General features: G+C 41.3%; 1 protein-coding gene across 5 annotated transcripts in view; it reads right to left on the reverse strand.

Moving 5' to 3' along the window:
- Positions 1-22,139, reverse strand: part of abcb5 (ATP binding cassette subfamily B member 5) — a 101,289-nt gene that overhangs the window by 17,607 nt on the left and 61,543 nt on the right. For all 5 annotated transcript variants that reach the window (XM_087987085.1, XM_087987084.1, XM_087987087.1 and 2 more), the window contains 7 exons: positions 19,270-19,374; positions 19,011-19,088; positions 15,482-15,565; positions 7,875-8,078; positions 5,764-5,864; positions 4,729-4,869; positions 1,677-1,833 (listed from right to left, as the gene is read on the reverse strand). In XM_087987085.1, coding sequence (XP_087843211.1) covers positions 1,677-1,833; positions 4,729-4,869; positions 5,764-5,864; positions 7,875-8,078; positions 15,482-15,565; positions 19,011-19,088; positions 19,270-19,374 — 870 coding nt within the window. The remainder of the gene's footprint in view (positions 1-1,676; positions 1,834-4,728; positions 4,870-5,763; positions 5,865-7,874; positions 8,079-15,481; positions 15,566-19,010; positions 19,089-19,269; positions 19,375-22,139) is intronic.

A 22,139-nucleotide genomic window follows, 5' to 3' on the forward strand; every position in this document is an offset into this window, starting at 1 on the left:
CAGAAGACCAGGTGTATTCGTGTACCACTGAAGAGACAATGATTGCTCACTCAGTCTCGCATACTCCAAGGTCCATTGTCACATGAAATGAATGGCATTGTGTGGCTCACCCATCTTCTCCCACTCTTATTCCCTTTTGTCGCTTATTCAACTTTTCTCTTGCCCTGACCTGTTATTTACAATAGGAGAAAAATGAGGACTGCAGATGCTGGAGATCAGAGTCAAAAAATGTAATGGTGGAAAAGCACAGCAGGTCAGGCAGCATCCAAGGAGCAGGAGAGTCGATGTTTCAGGCTTAAGCCTTTCATGCGTTTGAGATGTCGATTCTCTTGCTCCTTGCTTGCTACCTGACCTGCTGTGCTTTTCCAGCGTCACCCTTTTCGACTCTGCTATTTACAAGATCCTTGTTTAACTACCCCTTTTGTATACCTCTTTCTCTATGGGCTCCACATCTAACTGTCTACTCAACTCTCTCCTTTCCCCATGCCTCAACCTCTCCCAATTTCAGGTTCAGTATAACCATCGCTTTTTCTAAGGAGTTAACTAATGAAGTCAGTGGACCTGAAGTGTTAACTCTGCTTTCTTCCCACAGATGCTGCCAGAACTGCTGAGCTTCTCCAGCAATTTCTGCATTTTTGTTTTGTTTCAGCTCTCCAGCATCCACAGTTCTTTGCTTTATTTACACAACATTTTGCTAGATGTAGAAGAGGCCGGGAATGTACCTGGAGGTCAAAGATCAAGTTGCCAGGCATGTGTTTGTTGAACGCAGATGAGCATCTGAAGTGTGAGATTGAGCAGAAGTCAATGGGAAGGCAAAGTTAATTCCACTGAGTTGTGCCATTAAGGAGACACGGATACTTGCATGTTAGGTTCTTACCTCTTGATGGCAAGAACGTTGACTCGCCTTGAGGAGAGAGTCTTAACCATTAAAGTTTCACTCTCCTGAATGAGTTAGCACATTATTCTCCCTTCCTCTGGCAGCAGAAATTCATGCCCAGGGTCTCTCCAATAGAAAGAGTGGAGGTATTCTGCAGAAAGTTTGTGTTTAACATTTCCAAAATTGAGGAGACCATATTGTGAGCAGCAAATACTGGACAGAGTATTCAGGCTTTTGGATGGTGAGAAAGGAGGATGTAAAAGGAAGGTGTTACATTTTCTGTGCTTGCATAGAAAAGTACTGTAGGAAAGGAAGGTGCTGTAGGGAGCGGGAATGAAATGGACCAGGGTATCACAGAGAGAAAATTGTCCCTTTGGCAAGGGAAGATGTCTTCTGCTGGTGGCTTCTCACTGGAGCTGGAAAAAAATTGGCAGAGGATAATCTGTTGAATAGAGATGCTGTTGCGGGGTAAGATGAGGAAAAGATGAATCTTGTCATGGTTCTGGGAAAGATAGAGGTGAATCAGGGATGACAGCAGAATTGTTAGTATGGAAAAAGTGACAGAGATGGAGAAACTGGGAAAATAGTTAAGTGGGATGCAGGAAGTACAATTCTCTAGTTAGCTGTGGTGGCCCATGGATTTCCAGTGAGTGTTAGTTAATAAAAAAATTACAGTTAGAGGTGAAGATAGAATTCCAAGAATGCACCATGAAAATTGTAGAATTAATTAACATGCATATAACAGACAGTTAATACTTATTGAAATAAGTTTTGGTTGATGCAATTGCTTGCTACTTACCAGTTTTTCTCCTCCTTCATCGTAAGTTTCAATAAGTGGCTTCCTTTCTAAAAGACGGAATATCTTTTGTGCTGAAATTTTAGCTTTGGTATAGTCTGGTGCAAAAGTTGAAGCTTGTCCCAAATTCATAGCAGTAAATACAATGACAGCAAAAACCCTAATATTAATTAAAAACAGATTTTAGAAATAGTTTTATTCTCTTTAGTATTTTGGAAAAGCATGCTTGCAATGAAATAACTTCACCAGAATTGGGCAAACTATTCAATTGTTGCTTTTTCTTTTGCCGATTTCTAATTTTCTAACATAGCATCCCTTGTGGAAATAAATGTATGTGATTTGTCTCTGCAATAATTCAAATAAAGACATCATGGACAAAGACACTTGTCTGAAATATTCTGACCTGGTTGCAATCCCTATATCTAAACCAGATTAGACCAACTGTTGCCAACTTCTAACAATTTTGGTCGGATTTCTGATGCAAGATTGATCACAACAGGAGTAGTCCAGCAATCCATACAGGCAGCTTTCCAGTGGGCTGTTGCAAAGATCATTGTTATGACAATAGCTGCCATATTCTATTCTTTCTGGTCACAGATGTGAACGGTGTTGACCAGGAGCTGAGAGGCAGCCACTCTCACACAAGCTCAGTGATGATGGAGCAGTAGCATACATTGGAGGGAGTGCAACACTCACCCCTTTTGTTTAAACGAGAGAAGCAGAGAGGAATGAATTTTGCAAGATTTAATGGGGTAGCATGACAGGCAGATAAAATAATGGATGTCAAGTGGTTGAGGGGGTTAGTGTACCAGGGATGTAAGGGTGTAGGGTGCCTTGGTGGGTGAGGGAAAGGGGTGCCAAGTGTATCTGTTGACAGGTGAATGAGGGGATAGGGTTCTGGAGATATAAGTAGTATGGGTGGCAGCCAGATGCACATGGATAGAGTCCAAGGGCTGGGTGCAGAGTGGATAACAGCTCAACTGCATGGACCCTAAGGGAAAAGGGTGCCAGGTGGGTAAGGGATAGAGTGTTAGCCAGGTGGTGAGAAGGTTTGTGTAGCAGATTGGTGGAGAATACAGGTAGCAGTTAAGTGGGTGATTTGATTATGGTGGGTCAGTTGTCAGGGGTTGGCAGGACTGGCATCCATTTATCAGGAGGGGCCTGGGAGCTGCAAGATAAGTCAGGAGGTGGGTGAAGTTGGACCGCATTAGGGAATATGGTCAAATGCCCGTGGGTTGTGGGTTGGCTTTATGGCAAAGGTTTAGTCGTGTGGGGAAATCAGGTGCCAGTGGTTGGAGTATTCCTTGATGTGGAGTGGAGTCACATCTCCAGTGTGGGAAGTTGAGTGTCCCAAATGTTGGTCAGTTCCTCAACGGAACTTTAAGCTTGACAGGTAATTATATATAAACAGTGTACTAGGATTGCCAAGAGATCCCAACATATATCATTCAGATATGCCTGGTCTGTGCCATCATAATAACTGGGACAAAGAAAGCAAAACACAAAATTCCAAAAATCTGAGATTTCTTTGCAGGGCAAAGTCATTTATTTTTTGCCTCAGGGATCAGAGTTTGGAGCATAATTCAAATAAACCAGAGTTGCTCCCATTCCAAATTCCAGCTGAAATAACTATTAGCAGCTCATAAGAACATAAGAAATAGAGTAGGCCATCTGGCCATTGAGCCTACTCGACATTCAATTAAATCATGGCTAATCTTTTCATGGACTCAACTTTAATTCCTTTATTGTTCGAAAAACTATCTTTGTCTTAAAAGCATTGAAAGAGATAGTCTCAACTGCTTCCCTGGGCAGCAAATTCCACCAGATTCACAATCCTTTAGGTGAAGAAGTTCTCTCTCAACTCAGTCCTAAATCTGCTCCCCCTTATTTTGAGGCTATGCCTCCTGGTTCTAGTTTCATCTGCCTGTAGAAACAACCTCTCTGCTTCTATCTTATCTATTTCCTTCATATTTCTAGATGTTTCTATAGGATTCCTCCCTCGTTCTTCTAAATTCCAAAGAGTACAATCCCAGTCTACTCAACCTCTCCTTATTAGCCAAGCCTCTCAATTTCAGAATCAATGTAGTGAACCTCCTCAGTTTCCCCTCCAGTGTCAGTACATCCTTTTTCAAGTAAGGAGACTAAAACTACACAGTACTCCTGGTATAGTTCATCACAAATTGATCACTGTTCACAAATGAGAATCAATGTTGCCTCAGAAATCCCACCACTCAGACCAGACTGTATCAGAATTTTAAAAATTAAATGAAAGTAATGAAAGCAAAGTTGATTAACTGCATAGCTTGTCAAAAGAGGGATTGCTTGAACACACAGGCTTTAATTGCTCACTAACACAGCCTGAAAAATTAGATTTAATTTCCGCTTTCAGACACATTCTAAGAAAAGAGTCTGCAAGTGTATACTTGGCCATTCAACTTGAACATTGTTCTGGTAGCTTATCACACTACCTCTTGCCACTATTCACACCATCCAGTTAAACAGCCCCTTCATTCATTTCCAAGATATTATATCCTAATCAACAAAAATATTGAAGGAATGTTATATGAAGCCCTAAACTGTTGTATGGGACAACACAGCAGTGGCTACAGGAATAACATCAATAGTGTAATAGGATATTGTCATCTTCATGGTTATTATTTTACTGCTTTTTTTGGGGTGATGATCAATCATGCTTCAAAACATTCTGAATAATTTTGTATAATATATAGTAAAGTATGTCACAATCAGCATGCAAATTGTTTTTGGATAGACTGTTGACCAAATACAAAGCTTTGCTTTGTTACACAGTTCACATTAAGACCTTTTCAAACTGACTTACATATTTTTTATTCTTTTGTGTAATAAACTTGTGTTCTTTTGTTAGGAAACATTGGCAGCCTCTTGAGAATACATTCAGCAACTAATCCCCACAGTAAGCAACCTCAAAAATTCATCTAATGTTCTGTTTACCCAGATTTCACTCAGGGATCTAACCTGTCCAATATTACCATCAGCTAGGATCATAAGAACGGCTTTACTTTATAAAGTTACTTACAAGAACACGTCCTCAAAAACCATGAAGCAATTTACAATGAGCCATGCTCCAAATCGAAAGACTGCAGCTTGAACAAAAAATGCAAAACATTGTGCCAAACCGTAACTGAAGCCATAGAATGGAGCTTTTGAAAGTGCGGCTCTGCAAAAATCATAAAATAGCTCAGAAAATTTGGCATCTTATTTACAATGCGAATCAGTGAAAATATGGTTCATGCAATATATTCATTGACTTTATATTTAAATAACTATCATTTTGAAAATGTGTAGTGTTAAAAAATCCAGAGTTAAATTTAAAACAATTGTGAAGGCTATCATAGAATAATAGGGAAATCATTGCTATGGTTAGATTAGATTAGATTACTTACAGTGTGGAAACAGGCCCTTCGGCCCAACAAGTCCACACCGCCCCGCCGAAGCACAACCCACCCATACCCCTACATTTACCCCTTACCTAACACTACTGGCAATTTAGCATGGCCAATTCACCTGACTTGCACATCTTTGGACTGTGGGAGGAAACCGGAGCACCTGGAGGAAACCCACGCAGACACGGGGAGAACGTGCAAACTCCACACAGTCGCCTGAGGCGGGAATTGAACCCGGGTCTCTGGCGCTGTGAGGCAGCAGTGCTAACCACTGTGCCACCCACAAATGTCATAGAATAATAGGGAAATAATTGCTATGGTTAATGAATGGATCACTTTATTCTTGGTGAGAAAGGAGAAAACAAGCTCCCCTTGGATTATTCTTTGGATCTCGGATTGGTTAATTTCTCCAGAGCTAAAAAAATAGCAAATTGGAGGAACTGGTTTCTGATAAGGGGGAATCATGGATCAAAAACAAGTATTTTGTCTGAACATATAATATGCATTGTGGACACCCATGTTCCCATTTTAGACTAAAGACTGCATGGGAGCTTTAAATCTTTTATAAAAAGAGCTACTAAAATGTTGCTCTAGGTATAATGTTTTCAATCATAGACTCAGCATGTAATATGTTTGCAATTTAAAATAAGTTTGGGAAAACTATGTACCTGTAAGGTTTATCTACATGTTCCATGTATTTTTTATAAAAAACATCTTCTCTTGTTAAAGATACCACAGTTCTAATGTTCTCTACTGTTTCTGTTGCAATCTGAGAGGAAGTGAAACAAAATATCACAAAGATTGCTATTTCATACAATTTACTGAATCAAATATAACCAGAACAACAAACAAAGTCTGTTTTCAGTAATGAAGTTTAAAAAAAAGATTCAAAATTTTATTCTCTAAAGCAGAGGTTCTCAATTGTATCTGAAGCCATTCTGAGGAATCCACCTGAATTCACAACAATTCTGTTTTCGAAAGGGGAAAGAATGTTTACAAGTTATTTAGACTATGTTTAGTTTGGTGATAAAAGTACAAAAAATCAATTCAGAATATCTATAAAAACACAACCTGCAAAAATAATTAAATTATTAGTTCATAAGTAAAGCTGCTCAAAGGAATCTGATTCTCTTTGCCATGGAATATTAACATATCTAATTACTATGTTTTAATCTAGAGTAATCTTAGAATAAAAGAGATCATCTTAAAGATCAGAGATAAGGAGAAACTTCTTCAGCCAGAGAGTGATGAATCTATGGAATTCATTGCCACAGAAGGCTGTGGAGGCCAGGTCATTGAGTATATTTAAGATGAGATAGATCGGTTCTTGAGTATCAAGGGATCAAGTGTTACAGGGAGAAAGCGGAGAATAGGGTTGAGAAATTTATCAGTCATTATTGAATAGCAAAGCAGACTCGATGGGCTGAATGGCCTAATTTCTGCTCCTATGTCTTATGGTCATATACTTAGCCACACATTCCTAATAAAGTGCACTGACGATGTGGTGAATTATGCAGTAGTAAATATTGCTCTTAGTAAATACTCAAATATTAGCAATGTAACATATTCTGTAAATATTTATTTTTCTAATTTCTTACTAAGTGTTACAAATCTCAGTGAGATGTGGCATCGAGCAGTTTAAAAAATACATTGCAAATGACCAGAACAAAGCATATATGAGAGACTGAAAATCACATTAACCCCTTTAACTTTTTATTGGTTAATACATGTGTAGCATAGTAACAGCCAATTGTATTATGTTCCTGTGATTCCTGGAGCCTCTGATAAATTATGCAAAATCATTTATACAAGAGAAACAGGCAAGGAATGGCAGATTGTTTAAATTATGTCTCCTCGACCTACAGGATGTAGAACTATTTTGTTGTTATCATTTGAAAACAATATTCAGTTTATTTGTACTGTATTTGCTCGGAGTAATGAAAAAAAGGATAATTTCTATTCAGAGGTCCAGATCCACCAAGAGATTATGTTGGAAATTACATCCCATAATTTCCTATTTCAAATTTTAATGGACAGGAAGTGTTAGGGGTTGTGCTCTTAGTTTCTTAATTTACACTCCCATCTAATATCCAATAAAAATATACACTTGTTGATTCAACTTGTAAATATCAATGAAAAGACATTTTAAATATGGAAGAAAAAACATTTTAATGCATCACCAAATCACTAACACAAAATAGATTGGCCCTGTTCTATCAGTGTTAGCCTTTTCTTTATAAAGTTGCTTACAATTTTAACTTGGGAAAATTGTGGCTGGTGAGAAATACCAAAAGAAGCTTTGGTTTTAATCAACTGTGCAAAATAGACGACATTGGCTCAGTCACCAATTAAACAGTTCTCTGGACTTTGATGTTGGGCGATGGGGCAAGATTGTGGCTCAGTGGTTAGCACTGCTGCCTCACAGCATCAGGGACCTGGGTTCAAGCCCTGCCTCAGGTAGAGCTTGCACATTCTCCCTGTGTCTGTGTGGGCTTCCTCCCACAATCCAAAAATGTGCAGGCCAGGTGAATTTGCCAGGCTAAATTGCCCGTAGTGATAGGTGCATTAGTCAGGGGTAAAGGTAGGGGGATGAGTGTGGGTGGGTTACTCTTCAGAGGTTCGGTGTGGACTTGTTGGGCTGATGGGCCTGTTTCCATACTGTAGGGAATCTAATCTAAATGCTCATTTTACATTATTGCCTGAAGTTATGACATGTAATCAGAACATTTGCCTCTTGGGCATCAAAAAATGTAGTAAGAATGTCTAGCTAAATTCTCACCTTTCCAGATTCTTCGAGGGATTTGTTATCCTTATATGCGTGCCCAAGAACTGATTTCATTGCAATAATATTTGCAGCAACAAGAAATGGGATGCAGCACAGGATGAGAAGAGTTAACTGCCAGCCAAAAATGAATGCAAGAATTAAAGCTACCCCAAAAGTGCAAACAGTCATTGCCATCATACCAAGTCGTATTCCAGTTGCCTGAGGAGAAATTAAAAACATTGCTGATTAAATATAAAATACTTCGGGCAGTTCAATATACAGCGAATAAACCGCTGAACTAATTCACACAAAAATGAAATAATCAAATGGTGTTGTTAATAAATACTTGGTTGTTTTTTGAGGTTATTTAAAAGATTAGCATCTAATTTTGTTGAGAGGATGATAAATACATAGGAATTAAGGATAATACGGTTAACAAGAGTTGGGAATTAATAAGTCAATTCTATTAAAATGTGTAGATGGTCCTCTAGTGTAATGGTAATGGCCCTGGGTCAGGAGGTTGGTGTTGAAGTCCCACTTGCCCCAGAGGTCTCAGAACATGCCCAAACCAGTTGATTTAAAAGGAGGGCTCTTGTGGTGCAGGGCAGTGTTCTCAGAACTAGAAGCTGAATAGTGAAGAACAGTTATGACTTAATGAACTTTATGACATAAATCTATATGAAAGCTGACTTGTTGAATGTCTATGGTGCTCGGACAGACTTTGACTAATTGAAAAAACTGGATGATGTTTCTATTGAAGAATGCATCATGGACACAATTTGACTGTGTGTGATGCAATGCTTCCCCAGTGGGGCAGCATGATAACTCAGTGGTGAGCACTGCTTTCTCACAGCGCCAAAGACCCAGGTTTGATTCCAGCTTCGGGCGACTGTCTGTGTGGAGTTTGCTTATATTCCCCGTGCCTGTGTAGGTTTCCTCCGGGTGCTCCAGTTTCCTCCCACAATCCAAAGATGTGCAGGTTAAGAGAACTGGCCATGCCAAATTGTCCATAGTGTTCAGGGGTGTGTAGATTAGGTGCATTCGTCAGGGGTAAATATAGGAAATAGGGTAGGGGAATGGGTCTGGGTGGGTTACTCTTCGAAGGGTCAGTGTGGACTTGTTAGACTGAATGGCCTGTTTCCACACTGTAATGCAGACTGTTGAATCAATCTAGATTATCAGCATGGATAAGCTTTTTGTCCTAACCAGAGTTAAACTCAAAGAGGGACATTTTATCTGAAGCTCCAAAAACATTGTTGGCAATGCATTAATTTTTGGTTAGTTTTGTGGCACGAAGACCCTCATCAGCAGTGACACATGTCACTTTACTATAATTGTGGAGCCAAGTGGAGGGAACAGATCCATATCTCATGGCCCAAAGTACTGGTATTGTCAGTGATTATACATTGCAAAGGTTCACTGCATTTTGCAACAGTGAAGGGAAAATTAGGAGTATAACAAGGCTCATGAAAAGCGGTCTCAGAGCTTAGTATAATTTGGTGGTATTTACAAGGGAGTGGGCTTTCTAATATGATTCACATGCCTCTGTTACAAAGGGCCATTTTGATTCTGGATAATCCAAGGTGGAGGACGGGAAAAATTTCTGTCTGTAACAGGCTGCTCCTTTTTTGAGGTACTTTAGGTGTTGGAGGTGATTTCCTCAAATTCCAGGAGCAGCAATTACTGTTTTATAAGCTGTTGCATTGTTTTGGAACTTTTGAGAGAACAATAGTCAAAACAACAAGATGTTGAAAAGGGATAAGAACAGACAAAGGCAGCACATGGTGAGGTCCATGCAGGAGAGAGACAGAGAGAGAGAAAAACCCACTGTTGCTGTTTGAATTCATGCATTGCTGTACATTGGAGTGCGTCTGGAAAAATTAACAAACAATAAAATTCACAACTAATCTTGGAGGAATCTGTTCGGGAGAGGTCACCGCAGAGAAACAGATAAGTGAATATTTTTAAGTGTGGCCTTACAGTAGGTCTGCAGTAGTGAGTAGAGTGTGTTCTTTCTTGATTATATGTTTTATTGAGGTATGTCTCTTGATTGCAAATATTAGATCACTTACAGTGTGGAAACAGGCCCTTCAGCCCAACAAGTCCACACCAACCCGCCGAGGCACAACCCACTCATACATTTAGAGCTGAAAATGTGTTGCTGGAACAGCACAGCAGGTCAGGCAGCATCCAGGGAACAGGAGAATCGACGTTTCGGGCATAAGCCCTTCTTCAGGAAGGGCTGAAGGCCTTATGCCCGAAACGTCGATTCTCCTGTTCCCTGGATGCTGCCTGACCTGCTACGCTGTTCCAGCAACACATTTTCAACTCTGATCTCCAGCATCTGCAGACCTCACTTTCTCCCCACTCATACATTTACCCCTTCACCGAACACGACAGGCAATTTAGCATAGTCAATTCACCTGACCTGCTCATCTTTGGACTGTGGGAGGAAACCCACACAGACACGGGGAGAATGTGCAAATTCCACACAGTCAGTCACATGAGGCGGGAATTGAACCCGGGTCTCTGGCACTGTGAGGCAGCAGTGCTAACCACTGTGCCACCATGCCGCCCAATATAAGCCATAAGTATTAATTTAACCTGGAGCAGTGTTTTGTAGAGGAATAAGACAGTGCATTTTCTGGGTCTGTAGATTGAAATAAGCAAAAATAGCCTTTAGGAGAGCGATGTGCTCTTCTTGTCGGATGTGGGAGTTTAGGGAGAGTTTACATGTTACTGAGGATTTCACCTGCAATAAATGCTGTTAGTTGTGAATCCTATCAGATCAAATGGATGGTTGGAGAGGCAGTTAGAGGCAATGAAGAAATACAAGAGCAAGGGAATGTGATGGATGGCAGTTATAAGAAGGAAGAAAAGTTGCAGATACAGTCACATAGGTGGGTTAACTCCAGGAAAGGTAAGAGAGGTAGGCAGGTAGTGCAGGAGTCTTCTGTGGCTATCCCCATTTCAAACAAGCATGCTGTTTTGGAAAATGTAGGAGGTGATGGATTCTCAGAGGAATGTAGCATGAACAGCCGAGTTTCTGGAATTGAGACTGGCTCTAAGCAATGTCGGGTTCCAAGAGATCTATTGTGTTCAGGGACTCTCTAATCCGAGGCACAGACAGATGTTGCAGTAGCCAGCTGGGAAAAATCAGAATGGTGTGTTGCCTCCCACTGCCAGGATCAAGGATGTCTCAGAGAGAGGGTGCAGAATGTTCTCAAAGCGGAGAGGGACCAGCAAGAGGTCATTGTACACATTGGAACCAACAACACAGAAAGGGAAAAGGGTGAGATTCTGAAGGGAAAATAAAGTGAGGTAGGAATTTAAAAAGGAGGTTCTTGAGAGTAGTAATATCTGGATTACTCCTGGTGCTGCAAGCTAGTGAGGGTAGGAATAGGAGGATAGAGCAGATGAATGCATGGCTGAGGAGCTGGTGTATGGGAGAAGGATTCACATTTTTGGATCATTGGAATCTCTTATGGGGTAGAAGTGACCTGTTCAAGAAAGACGGATTGCACCTGAATTGGAAGGGGACTAATATACTGGCAGGGAGATTTACTAGAGCTGCTCAGGAGGATTTAAACTATTAAGGTGGGGGTGTGGGACCCAGGGAGATAGTGAGGAAAGAGGTCAATTTGAGAATGGTACAGTTGACAAAAGAAGTCAGTCAAACAGGCAGGAACAAAGCAGAGAACAAGGTAGGAGTGATAAATTAAACTGCATTTATTTCAATGCAAGGGGCCGAACAGGGAAGGCAGATGAACTCAGGGCATGGTTAGGAACATGGGACTGGGATATCACAGCAATTACAGAAACGTGGCTCAGGCTTGGACAAGATTGGCAGCTCAATGTTCCAGGGTACAAGTGCTCCAGGAAGGACAGAGAGGGAGGCAAGAGAGGAGGGGTAGTGGCATTTTTGATCAGGGATAGCATTACAGCTGTACTGAGGGAGGATACTCCCGGAAATACATCCAGGGAAGTTATTTGGGTGGAAGTGAGAAATAAAAAAGGGATTATCACATTATTGGGATTGTATTATAGATCCCCTACTGGTCAGAGGGAAATTGAGAAAAAAATTGGAAGAAGGCTAATTTTGACCGTTTTTAGGCAAGAATGTTCAAAAGCTTATTGTGGGCGGATGTTTGCAGGTAAAAGGAAGGTTGGAAAATGGGAAGCATTCAGAAATGAGATAATGAAAGTCCAGAGACAGTATATTCCTGTTGGGGTGAAAGGAAAGGCTAGTAGTATAGGGAATGCTCAATGACTAAAGAAATTGAGAGTTTAGTTAAGAAAAAGAAGGAAGCATATGTCAGAAATAGACAGGATAGATCGAGTGAATCCTTAGAAGAGAATAAAGGCAGTAGAGAGAAATCAGGAGGGCAAAAAGGTAACATGTGATACCTTTGGCAAATAGGGTTAAGGAGAATCCAAAGGGTTTTTACAAATACATTAAGGACAAAAGGGTAACTAGAGAGAGAATAGGGCCCCTCAAAGATCAGAAAAGTGGCCTTTATGTGGAGCCACAGAAAATGGGGAAGATACTAAATGAGTATTTTGCATCAGTATTTACTGTGGAAAAGTATATGGAAGATATAGAATGTGGAGAAATAGATGGTGACATCTTGAAAAATGTCCATATTACAGAGGAGGATGTGCTGGATATTTTGAAACACATAAAAGTGGATAAATTACCAGAACCTGATCAGGTGTACCCTAGCACTTTGTGGAGGCTGGGGAAGTGATTGCTGGGCTCTTGGCTGAGATATTAGTATTGTTGATAGTCACAGGTAAGGTGCCAGAAGACTGGAGGTTGGCGAACGTGGTGCCATTTTTTATGAAGGGTGGCAAGGGCAAACCAGGTAACTATAGACCATGAGCCTGATGTCGGTGGTGGGCAAGTTGTTGGAGAGAATCCCAAGGAACAGGATGTACATGTATTTGAAAAGGCAGGTCTGATTAGGGATAGTCAACATGGCTTTATGCATGGGAAATCATATCTCACAAACTTGATTGAGATTTTGGAAAAAGTAACAAAGAGGATTGATGAGGGCAGAGTTGTGGACATGATCTATATGGACTTCAGTAAGGCATTCAACAAGGTTTCCCATGTGAGACTGATTAGCAAGGTTAGACCTCATGGAATATGGGGAACTAGCCATTTGGATATAGAATTGGCTCAAAGGTAGAAGACAGAGGGTAGAGGTGGAGGATTGTTTTTCAGACTGGAGGCCTGTGACCAGTGGAGTGCCACAAGGATCAGTGCTAGGTCCACTACTTTTCGTCATTTATATACATGATTTGGATGTGAGCATAAGAGGAATAGTTGGTAAGTTTGCAGATGACACCAAAATTGGAGGTGTAGTGGACAGTGAAGACGGTAACCTCAGATTACAACGGGATATTGATCAGATGAGCCAATGGGCTGAGAAGTGGCAGATGGAGTTTAATTTAGATAAATGCGAGGCGCTGTATTTTGGGAAAGTAAATCTTAGCAGGACTTATGCACTTAATGGTAAGGTCCTAGGGAGTGTTGCTGAACAAAGAGACCTTGGAGTGCAGGTTCATAGCTTCTTGAAAGTAGAGTTGCAGGTTGATAGGATAGTGAAGAAGGTGTTTGGTATGCTTTCCTTTATTGGTCAGAGCATTGAATATAGGAGTTGGGAGGTCATGTTGCAACTATACAGGATGTTGGTTAGACCACTTTACAATATTGTGTGCAATTCTGGTTTATTTCCTATCGGAAGGATGTTGTGAAACTTGAAAGAGTTCAGAAGAGATTTGCTAGGATGTTGCTAGGGTTGCAGGATTTGAGCAATAGGACGAAGTTGAATAGGCTGGGGCTGTTTTCCCTGAAGCGTCGGAGGCTGAGGGGTGACCTTATAGAGGTTTATAAAATCATGAAGGGCATGGATACGATAAATAGACAAACTCTCTTTCCTGGGGCGAGGGAGTCCAGAACTAGAGGGCATAGGTTTAGGGTGAGAGGAGAAAGATATAAAAGGGATCTAAGGGGAAGCTTTTTCACACAGGTGGTGCGTGTATGAATGAGCTGCCAGAGGAAGCGGTGGAGGCTGTTACAATTGCAACATTTAAAAGGCACCCTCAACTTCCTCCTCATTGGTTTCCTGGCAATCCTGTATCTCATCCTTGGCTGACACAGCCCTCTTTGGTTTTGAGGATTGTGCAGGACGTTGCTAAGTTGCAGGATGCCCCTGTCTAGAGTATGCTGCTTTGCACAACATGAGAAACCCAAGCACAAAAAGTATTCCTGACCCAGTCTACTAAAGTACCATCCATGAAACTGAATTGAGGGTGTAGCCATTCTCTGGTTAGGTAGAGCAGTCGTCAAGGTACACATCCTGCCTCCTCCCTCATGGACAGTCTATCTGAAGTGGTAGAAGCTAGAACAGAAGTGTAAAGAGGACCATTGTGAAGGTTTCAATGGAAGGATTTTTAAAGGGAAAGGCAATGGGTTCTAGTGAGCATGAGGATGTGCAAGTGAAAAGGGATAGGAATACTACTTATCCAGAGGTGTAGAATTGACCAGCCTCAGTTGGGACACTGGTCTCAGGCCACTCTTGAAGAATCAGTCATTTGGGACCTGGGATCTCATGTGTAGGTAGTGTAAACAGTATCGTTTCATGTGTTTGGGGTGATAGAGACACATAGATGGATATCTCAGGACATTCCAAAACAGCCAAGGAAGTACTGGTGATGTGTAGTCACTGTTATAACACAGGAACCATGCTGTGCATATTAAACATCCACAGGCAACAATGATTTGAAAATCAGCTTTTAGTGAAAGATAAACGTGAGGGCCAGGGGAAGTCAGTGGTCTTCACTTGTACCTCTGAGATGTTACAAGAAGTTTGACGTGACTAAAAGAATATCAGGGAAAGTGAAGCAATCCAGAAAGATGCCTCAAAGTTCCAGGTGGAGGCAGTAAGGCTGTTCATGGTTGCTGCTGCTTCAAAAAGATACGTTGTGGATCAGCCTGAATACGGTTTTGTCACAAGATATCTAATGCTGTATCAGGACTATATAACCTGCTCTCAAACCTAGCAGAAACACATTAAAAACTCTGGTATTATCAGGTGTCTTATTGTTGTTTCTTGAGAATAAGTTCATATCTGAGTGGAAATAGTGCCTGACAGGTGTTATCAAGAAGATTTCTGTTGAATATTTCTGTTTGGAGGATTGTAGTATTAAAACTGATAATTCTATTTGGTGCTGCGTTACTGTCTATGAAAGCTACTTTTGCGAATTAAAATCTATCCAATTAGCAAGTTACTTCAAAGGTACTGCTTTAAAAGATCAAGGTGCAGAATTCGCTTAAGGGTTCTACTGACTTCGTGCTGTAACTTTGACAGAAATCCCAGAGAAATGTGACAAAGATTTCTGTCAGTTCTTTGGAGGATCTACTGATCGCATGGAAAAGTTTCATTTTAAAAGAAAGAGTTAAATTGTAAAAAAAATGCACTACATTACAGAAATCATGTCTTAAAGAATATATACTGCTCTCTTCTGAACCTTACACCTGTGGTTATCATGTAACTGTAAGATAGTAAGCATTTATTCCATGAATGAAAGAGGGATATTCTAATAAATTTACTTACCCCTTTAACCTGTGATGCATCTGTAGCCAGATGGGTTATTAGCACACCAACAGCATTCTTGTGATCATCAAACCAACTGATATCCTAGTGTTAGAATAAATTAATTGGCAATCAGATTTGAATCATTAAACAATATACATTGATAAAAGATGCAATATCAGGGACCCTGCCATTCCAATCTGGAAGCATGGTGAATAAGTTGTTTCTTTGCTTGATCTGGTATTTTGGGTTCAACAATGATTCCAGTTTCTAATGTACAGATAGGCAGATCCAATGTGCAGATGGGTGGTACGGTGGCTCAGTGGTTAGCACTACTGCCTCACAGCACCAGGGTCCCAGGTTCAATTCCAGCCTCGGGCAACTGTCTGTGTGGGTTTCCTCCCCCAGTCCAAAGATGTGCAGGTCAGGTGAATTGGCCATGCTAAATTGCCCATAGTGTTAGGTGCATTAGTCAGAGGGAAATGTGTCTGGGTGGGTTACTCTTCGAAGGGTCGGTGTGGACTTGTTGGGCCAAAGGGCCTGCTTCCACACTGTAGGGAACCTAGAAGATCTTCTATACATACCTTGTTTCAATGGGCCACATAGGAGCGAGTTCACAAGCTACCCTGGGGTCTCTGCCTATATCCATCTTTGAAACCTTGTTAGGAACTGTCTCGATGAAAAAGCCATAATCTTCTGATATGGGAAAGATAAGCCCAGAGAGCAATGATCACCTTTCTCAAGAGGCTTACCAGTTGCTGTGGGAGAGAATGGTTTTTAAGAAGTGTATTTTTTTTTTACTGGACTCTATAGGAGTCTGTGCTCTGTCAGTGGAGTGGAGACGAGTGGAATTTTCAGGACAGAAACTGATGGGAGTTCTGAGATAATAAAGCTGCCAGATCTTCTGGCAATTAGGCAGCTGATGGACTGCCTTTCTGATGGATTAGGACCCTAGAGCAGGAAGTCCCACCCATTTAGAATTACTAGGGAGAGATGGGCAGTGCCAGAACTCAGTAGCATAAGACTGCTGCTGGGAAAACACCACCCAGTGAGTGGATCAACACTGAGAAATGTCGGTGATATTTGATGGTGGGTTGGCAGTGGGTATTGCAGGGAAAAGGATACAGGGGTGTCAGATACAGTGGTGTTATGAATCCTTACCACTGCTCATCATTTTATGTGAGTTACTTGGATGCTTGGTGACCAGAAAGTAAATTTGTTGCCACCAGCTTCATTTTTAGGCGGGATCTACAGAACCGGTCTACTGTGGCAGAGGAAAACTATTAGATAGCCTAACAAGAAGAGACTCTTGTCGTTATCAAATTCCACATAAACATGAGACAGAAGCAGGACCAGCTCATTTGGCCCCTTGAGCTGGTTCATATATTCAGCAGAATTGTGGCTGATCTGATCAATCTACATTCCCACCTACCCGAATTAACCCCTGTTTGGTGTAGTTTATTGCATAGCAGCAAATCAGGTAGGAGTTACATTGATAATATGATAGACATGGTTCTGAAAATTGCAAGAAGGTCTCGATGGTGTGTCATGCTTCTTCAGAATCCAGAGCTGTACACCCCATATGTGACATTATCCAAATGGTGGACCTTAATGCACTTCGCAGCTCTAATGCTTTCAGAACCAAATATCTTCTACAATGCCTCTCCTCAAGCTTTTTTTTTCTGATTAATCTGTTCATATACATAGTTATATTTACTACCATCCTAACTCATCCATCAATTCTTTGAATTCACCAATTCAGATATTTTTCACTAAATACAATGTTGTCATTCATCTCAAGAAGACGAGAATATAAAAGCAGGAATGTATAAGGCTCTGATCAAACCATATTTAGAGTATTATGAACAATCTTGGGCCCTAAAAGTCAGGAAAGATGTATTGGCCCTGGAGTGGGTCCAGAGGAGGTTCACCAGAATGATAACAGGAATGAAAGGCTTAACATATGAGGAATGTTGGGGACTCGGGAGCTGTACTTGATGGAGTTAAAAAGGATGGGTGGGCATCGAATTGAAACTTATAGAATACTGAATGGCCTGGACAGCGTGGATGTTGGGAAGATGTTTCAACTGGCACAGCCTTAGTGTAAAGGGAAGACCTTTTAGAACGGAAATAAGGAAAAATGTTTTCAGCCAGAGAGTGGTGAATTTGTGGAATTTATTGCCACAGAAGGCTGTGGAGGCCAGGTCATTGAGTATATTTAAAACAGAGATAGATAGTTTCTTGATTGACATGGGGATCAAAGGGTATGGGGAGAAAGTGGGAGGATGAGGTTGAGAAACTTATCAACCATGATCGAATGATGGAGCAGACTCAATGGGCTGAATGGCCTAATTTCTGCTCCTTTGTCTTACAGTCTTATTATTCTGGAAAATATTTCCTTTGGAATTGGACATTTTGCTCAGTGTTTGGCTGGCGGACTACTGACTTTGACGGTGTTCTCCGTATGTGACGAGTCCCTTTAAACTGAAAGGTTTTTTACTTTTGAATGCCCCTCGCAGAGGACACCATTTCTACTGAACCAGGCTTTTTTTTTATATAGTGGTTCATGCAATCAGGGCATCTCTTGCATTTAATGCCCAGTCCTAATTTGTCCATACAAATGTTTGATTACCTTCCCCTCATGGCATCTTCCCTGCTGCAGTTCAGGAAGGGAACATTCCTCCAAACATTTCATTCACCCGTCACCACTTTTCCTCTGGGATCCATACTGGCTTCCAGTTGAGAAACTCCTTGGTTTTACAAATTACCTCCCGGTTTCTAAATCAATCCATGATCTTGCGACTCCCTGTCTGTTATCTCCTCCAGTTCGTTAATGTTCCACAATATTTGTGCTCTGCCAATTCTGGGCTCTTGCTTCATTTCCAATTTTACCTGCTCTAACACTGACTCTGTCTCACCAGTTCCTGAATTCTAGAATCCCCTGCTTACACTGGCTCAATTGAGCAGGTTAAAGTCATGAGCTGGCTGCTTCTGGCATCTCTAGTGGAGATAAAATAAGCCAAGAATTTTACATTCCCTTATGCTAATCTTATTGAAGGATAAATCTGTTCTTGACACTCCCAGCGAGATGTTCATAGAAGCCCAATTCACAGTATTGTATTCCTACTTTGCACAAGGCACTTCAGTCATTATACATACATACATATATATATATATATATATACACACATATATGGAATCCCTACAGTGTGAAAACAGACCCTTTAGCCCAACAAGTCCGCACCGACCTCTGAAGAGTAACCCACCCAGACCCTATTACTCTACATTTACCCCTGACTAATGCACCAAACTACACATCTTTCAACACAATGGGCAATTTAGCATGGCACATCTAACCTGCACATCTTCAGATCGTGGAAGGAAACCAGAGCAGACATGGGCAGTATGCATGGTCGCTCAAGGCGAGAATCGAACCCGGGTCCCTGGCACTATGAGGCAGCAGTGCTAACCACTGAGCCACCGTGCTACCTCACAGCATCAGCAGTCATGACAGCTGACATTCTCCCAGAAACTTCGAAACACGACCTACCTGATGCAACATGGCTTTAAAGGATAATCCACGCAGCCTCATAGTTAGGATTTCTCCAGACTTTCCAAACATGTATCCCTAAAGGATTTAAAAAGGAAAACTGGTGATTAAAATAAAGCATCAGATTAGCAGGGATTTTTTTTAAAATTATGATTCCCCAAATGGGTAAAACCAGCATTCAAATTAAAACTTCAATCTGTTTCAGCTTTAAAAGTTTTATTTTGGTGGGTAAACATTGTGTCCTCTCTTGACCACTTACCTGTATACTGTAGCTCACAAAGAAAATAGCACCTAGAGCCAGGAATATCAGCGAAAACATAGCAGTCCTCTGTCGTTTCAACTCAGGGTCTAAGATTGAAAAAACCTATTGGAAATAATAAAAACAGACTTGCCTTTATATCAGAACCTTCATGACTCAGGACTTCCCTGAGCCGTTTGTAGTAGGTAAGTATTTTTTTTCCGTGTTGTGAGGTTCCTGTTGCAAAACAAACAGCTAAGACTTGTGAATTTTTTTGATTGAATTTGAGGTAATAATGTTGTGTAGGAGGAACTTATCATGTTCTTCCTTAAAATAGTGCAATGAAATCACTTACATCCACCTGATCAGTAGAGAATGCCTCCGTTTATTTCATGGAGGTCACCTCCAATTGTCTAGTGCTGTAGTGTAAGCTAGATGTATGCTCAGACCTCCAGAGTGGTGTTTGAACCCAGATGCTTCTGAATCAGTAGCAAGTGTACTCTCATTGAGCCAAGGCTGATATCTAATTAGAGTAATTAGAATCATAGTGATGTACAGCACGGAAATGGACCCTTCGGTCCAACCGTCCAAGCCGACCAGATGTCCCAACCCAATCTAGTCCCACCTGCCAGCACCAAGCCCATATCCCTCCAAACCCTTCCTATTCATATAGCCATCCAGATGGCTTTGAAATGTTGCAATTGTACCACCTCCACCACTTACTCTGGCAGCTCATTCCATAAACGTACCACCCCCTGCGTGAAAAAGTTGCCCCTTAGGTCACATTTATATCTTTCCCCTCTCATCCTATGCCCTCTAGTTCTGGATTCCCCACTCCAGGGAAAGGACTTTGTCTGTTTAGCCTATCCATTCCCCTCATAATTTTATAAACCTCTAAGGTCACCCCTCAGCCTCCGACCTTCCAGGAAAAACAGCCCCAGCCTGTTCAACCTCTCCCGATAGCCTAAATCCTCCAACCCTAGCAACATCCTTGTAAATCTTTTCTGAATCCTTTCAAGTTTCACAACATCTTTCTGATAGGAAGGAGACCTGAACTGCACATAATATTCCAAAAGTGGCCTAACCAACATCCTGTACTCAATACTCTGACCAATAAAGGAAAGCATACCAAATGCCTTCTTCATTATCCTATCTACCTGCAACTCTACTTTCAAGGAGCTATGAATCTGCACTCCAAGGTATCTTTGTTCAGCAACACTCCCCAGGACCTTACCTATAAGGTGGTGGGCCACTGGTGGGCCTGTGGAAAGCATTGCCATGGAGCGCAGTGGAGGCTGGAACGTAAAGGCAGAGATTGATAACTTCTTGATCTCACAAGGAATTAAGGGCTACGGAGAGAGTGCGGGTAAGTGGAGTTGAAATGCCCATCAGCCATGATTAAATGATGGAGTGGACTCGATGGGCTGAATGGCCTTACTTCCACTCCTATGTCTTATGGTCTTATTAGGTATATAAGTCCTGCTAAGATTTGCTTTCCCAAAATGCAGCATCTTGCATTTATCTAAATTAAACTCCATCTGCCGCTTCTCAGCCCACTGGCCCATCTGACCAAGATCCCATTGTAATCTAATGTAACCTTCTTTGCTGTCCACTACACCTCCAATTTTGGTGTCATCTGCAAACTTACTCATTATACCTCCTGTGTTCACATTCAAATCATTTATATAAATTACGAAAAGTAGTGGATCCAGCACCAATCCTTGTGGCACTCCACTGGTCACAGGCCTCCAGTCTGAAAAACAAACCTCCACCACCACCCTCTACCTTCGAGCCTGTTCTGTATCCAAATGGCTAGTTCTCCCCGTATTCCATGAGATCTAACCTTGCTAACCAGTCTCCAATGGGGAACCTTGTCAAATGTCTTACTGAAGTCCATACAAATCATGTCCACCACTCTGCCCTCATCAATCCTCTTTATTACATCTTCAAAAAACTCAACCAAGTTTGTCAGACATGATTTCCCATGCACAAACCTGTGTTGACTATCCCTAATCAGTTCTTGCCTTTCCAAATACATCTACATCCTGTCTCTCAGGATTCTCTCCAACAACTTGCCCACCACTGACATTAGGCTCACTGGTCTATTGACCCCTGGCTTGTCCTTACCAAGTAAACAGTGGCACCACGTTAGTCAACCTCCAGCCTTCCGGCACCTTACCTGTGACTATCAATAATATAAATATCTCAGCAAGGGGCCCAGGATTCGCTTCCCTAGATTCCACAGAGTTCTATGGTATACCTGATCAGGTCCTGGGGATTTATACTTTACGCGTTTCAAGACATCCAGCACTTCCCCCTCTGTAATATGAACATTTTTCAAGATATCACCATCTATTTCCCTACATTCTATATCTTCCATGTCCTTCTCCACAGTAAACACTGATGCAAAATACTCGTTTAGTATCTCCAACTCCTGCAGCTCCACACAAAGGCCGTCTTGCTGATCTTTGAGGGGCCCTATTCTCTCTCTAGTTCCCCTTTGTCCCTAATGTATTTGTAAAAACCCTTTGTATTCTTCTTAACAGTATTTGCCAAAGCTATGTCATGTGCCATTTTCACCCTCCTGATTTCCCTCTTAAATATATTCCTATTGCCTATATGCTCTAAGGATTCACTTGATCTACCCTGTCTATACCTGACATACGCTTCCGTTTGTTTCTTAACCAAAACCTAAATTTCTTTAGTCATCCAGCATTCCCTACACCTACCAGCCTTTCCTTTCACCTTAACAGGAATATACTGTCTCTGGACTCACGTTATCTCATTTTTTAGGGTTTCCCATTTTCCCGCTGTCCCTTTACCCTTTAATTGAGTTCCTAAATACACTTAATCATCAATTTTCAATGTAACTTGCAAAATCACTCGAAACA

This window comes from Chiloscyllium plagiosum, unplaced genomic scaffold (genome assembly GCF_037043375.1).
Source record: "Chiloscyllium plagiosum isolate Xiang-an unplaced genomic scaffold, Cpla_swu_hap1 HiC_scaffold_5, whole genome shotgun sequence".
In the NCBI taxonomy this organism is placed as follows: domain Eukaryota; kingdom Metazoa; phylum Chordata; class Chondrichthyes; order Orectolobiformes; family Hemiscylliidae; genus Chiloscyllium; species Chiloscyllium plagiosum.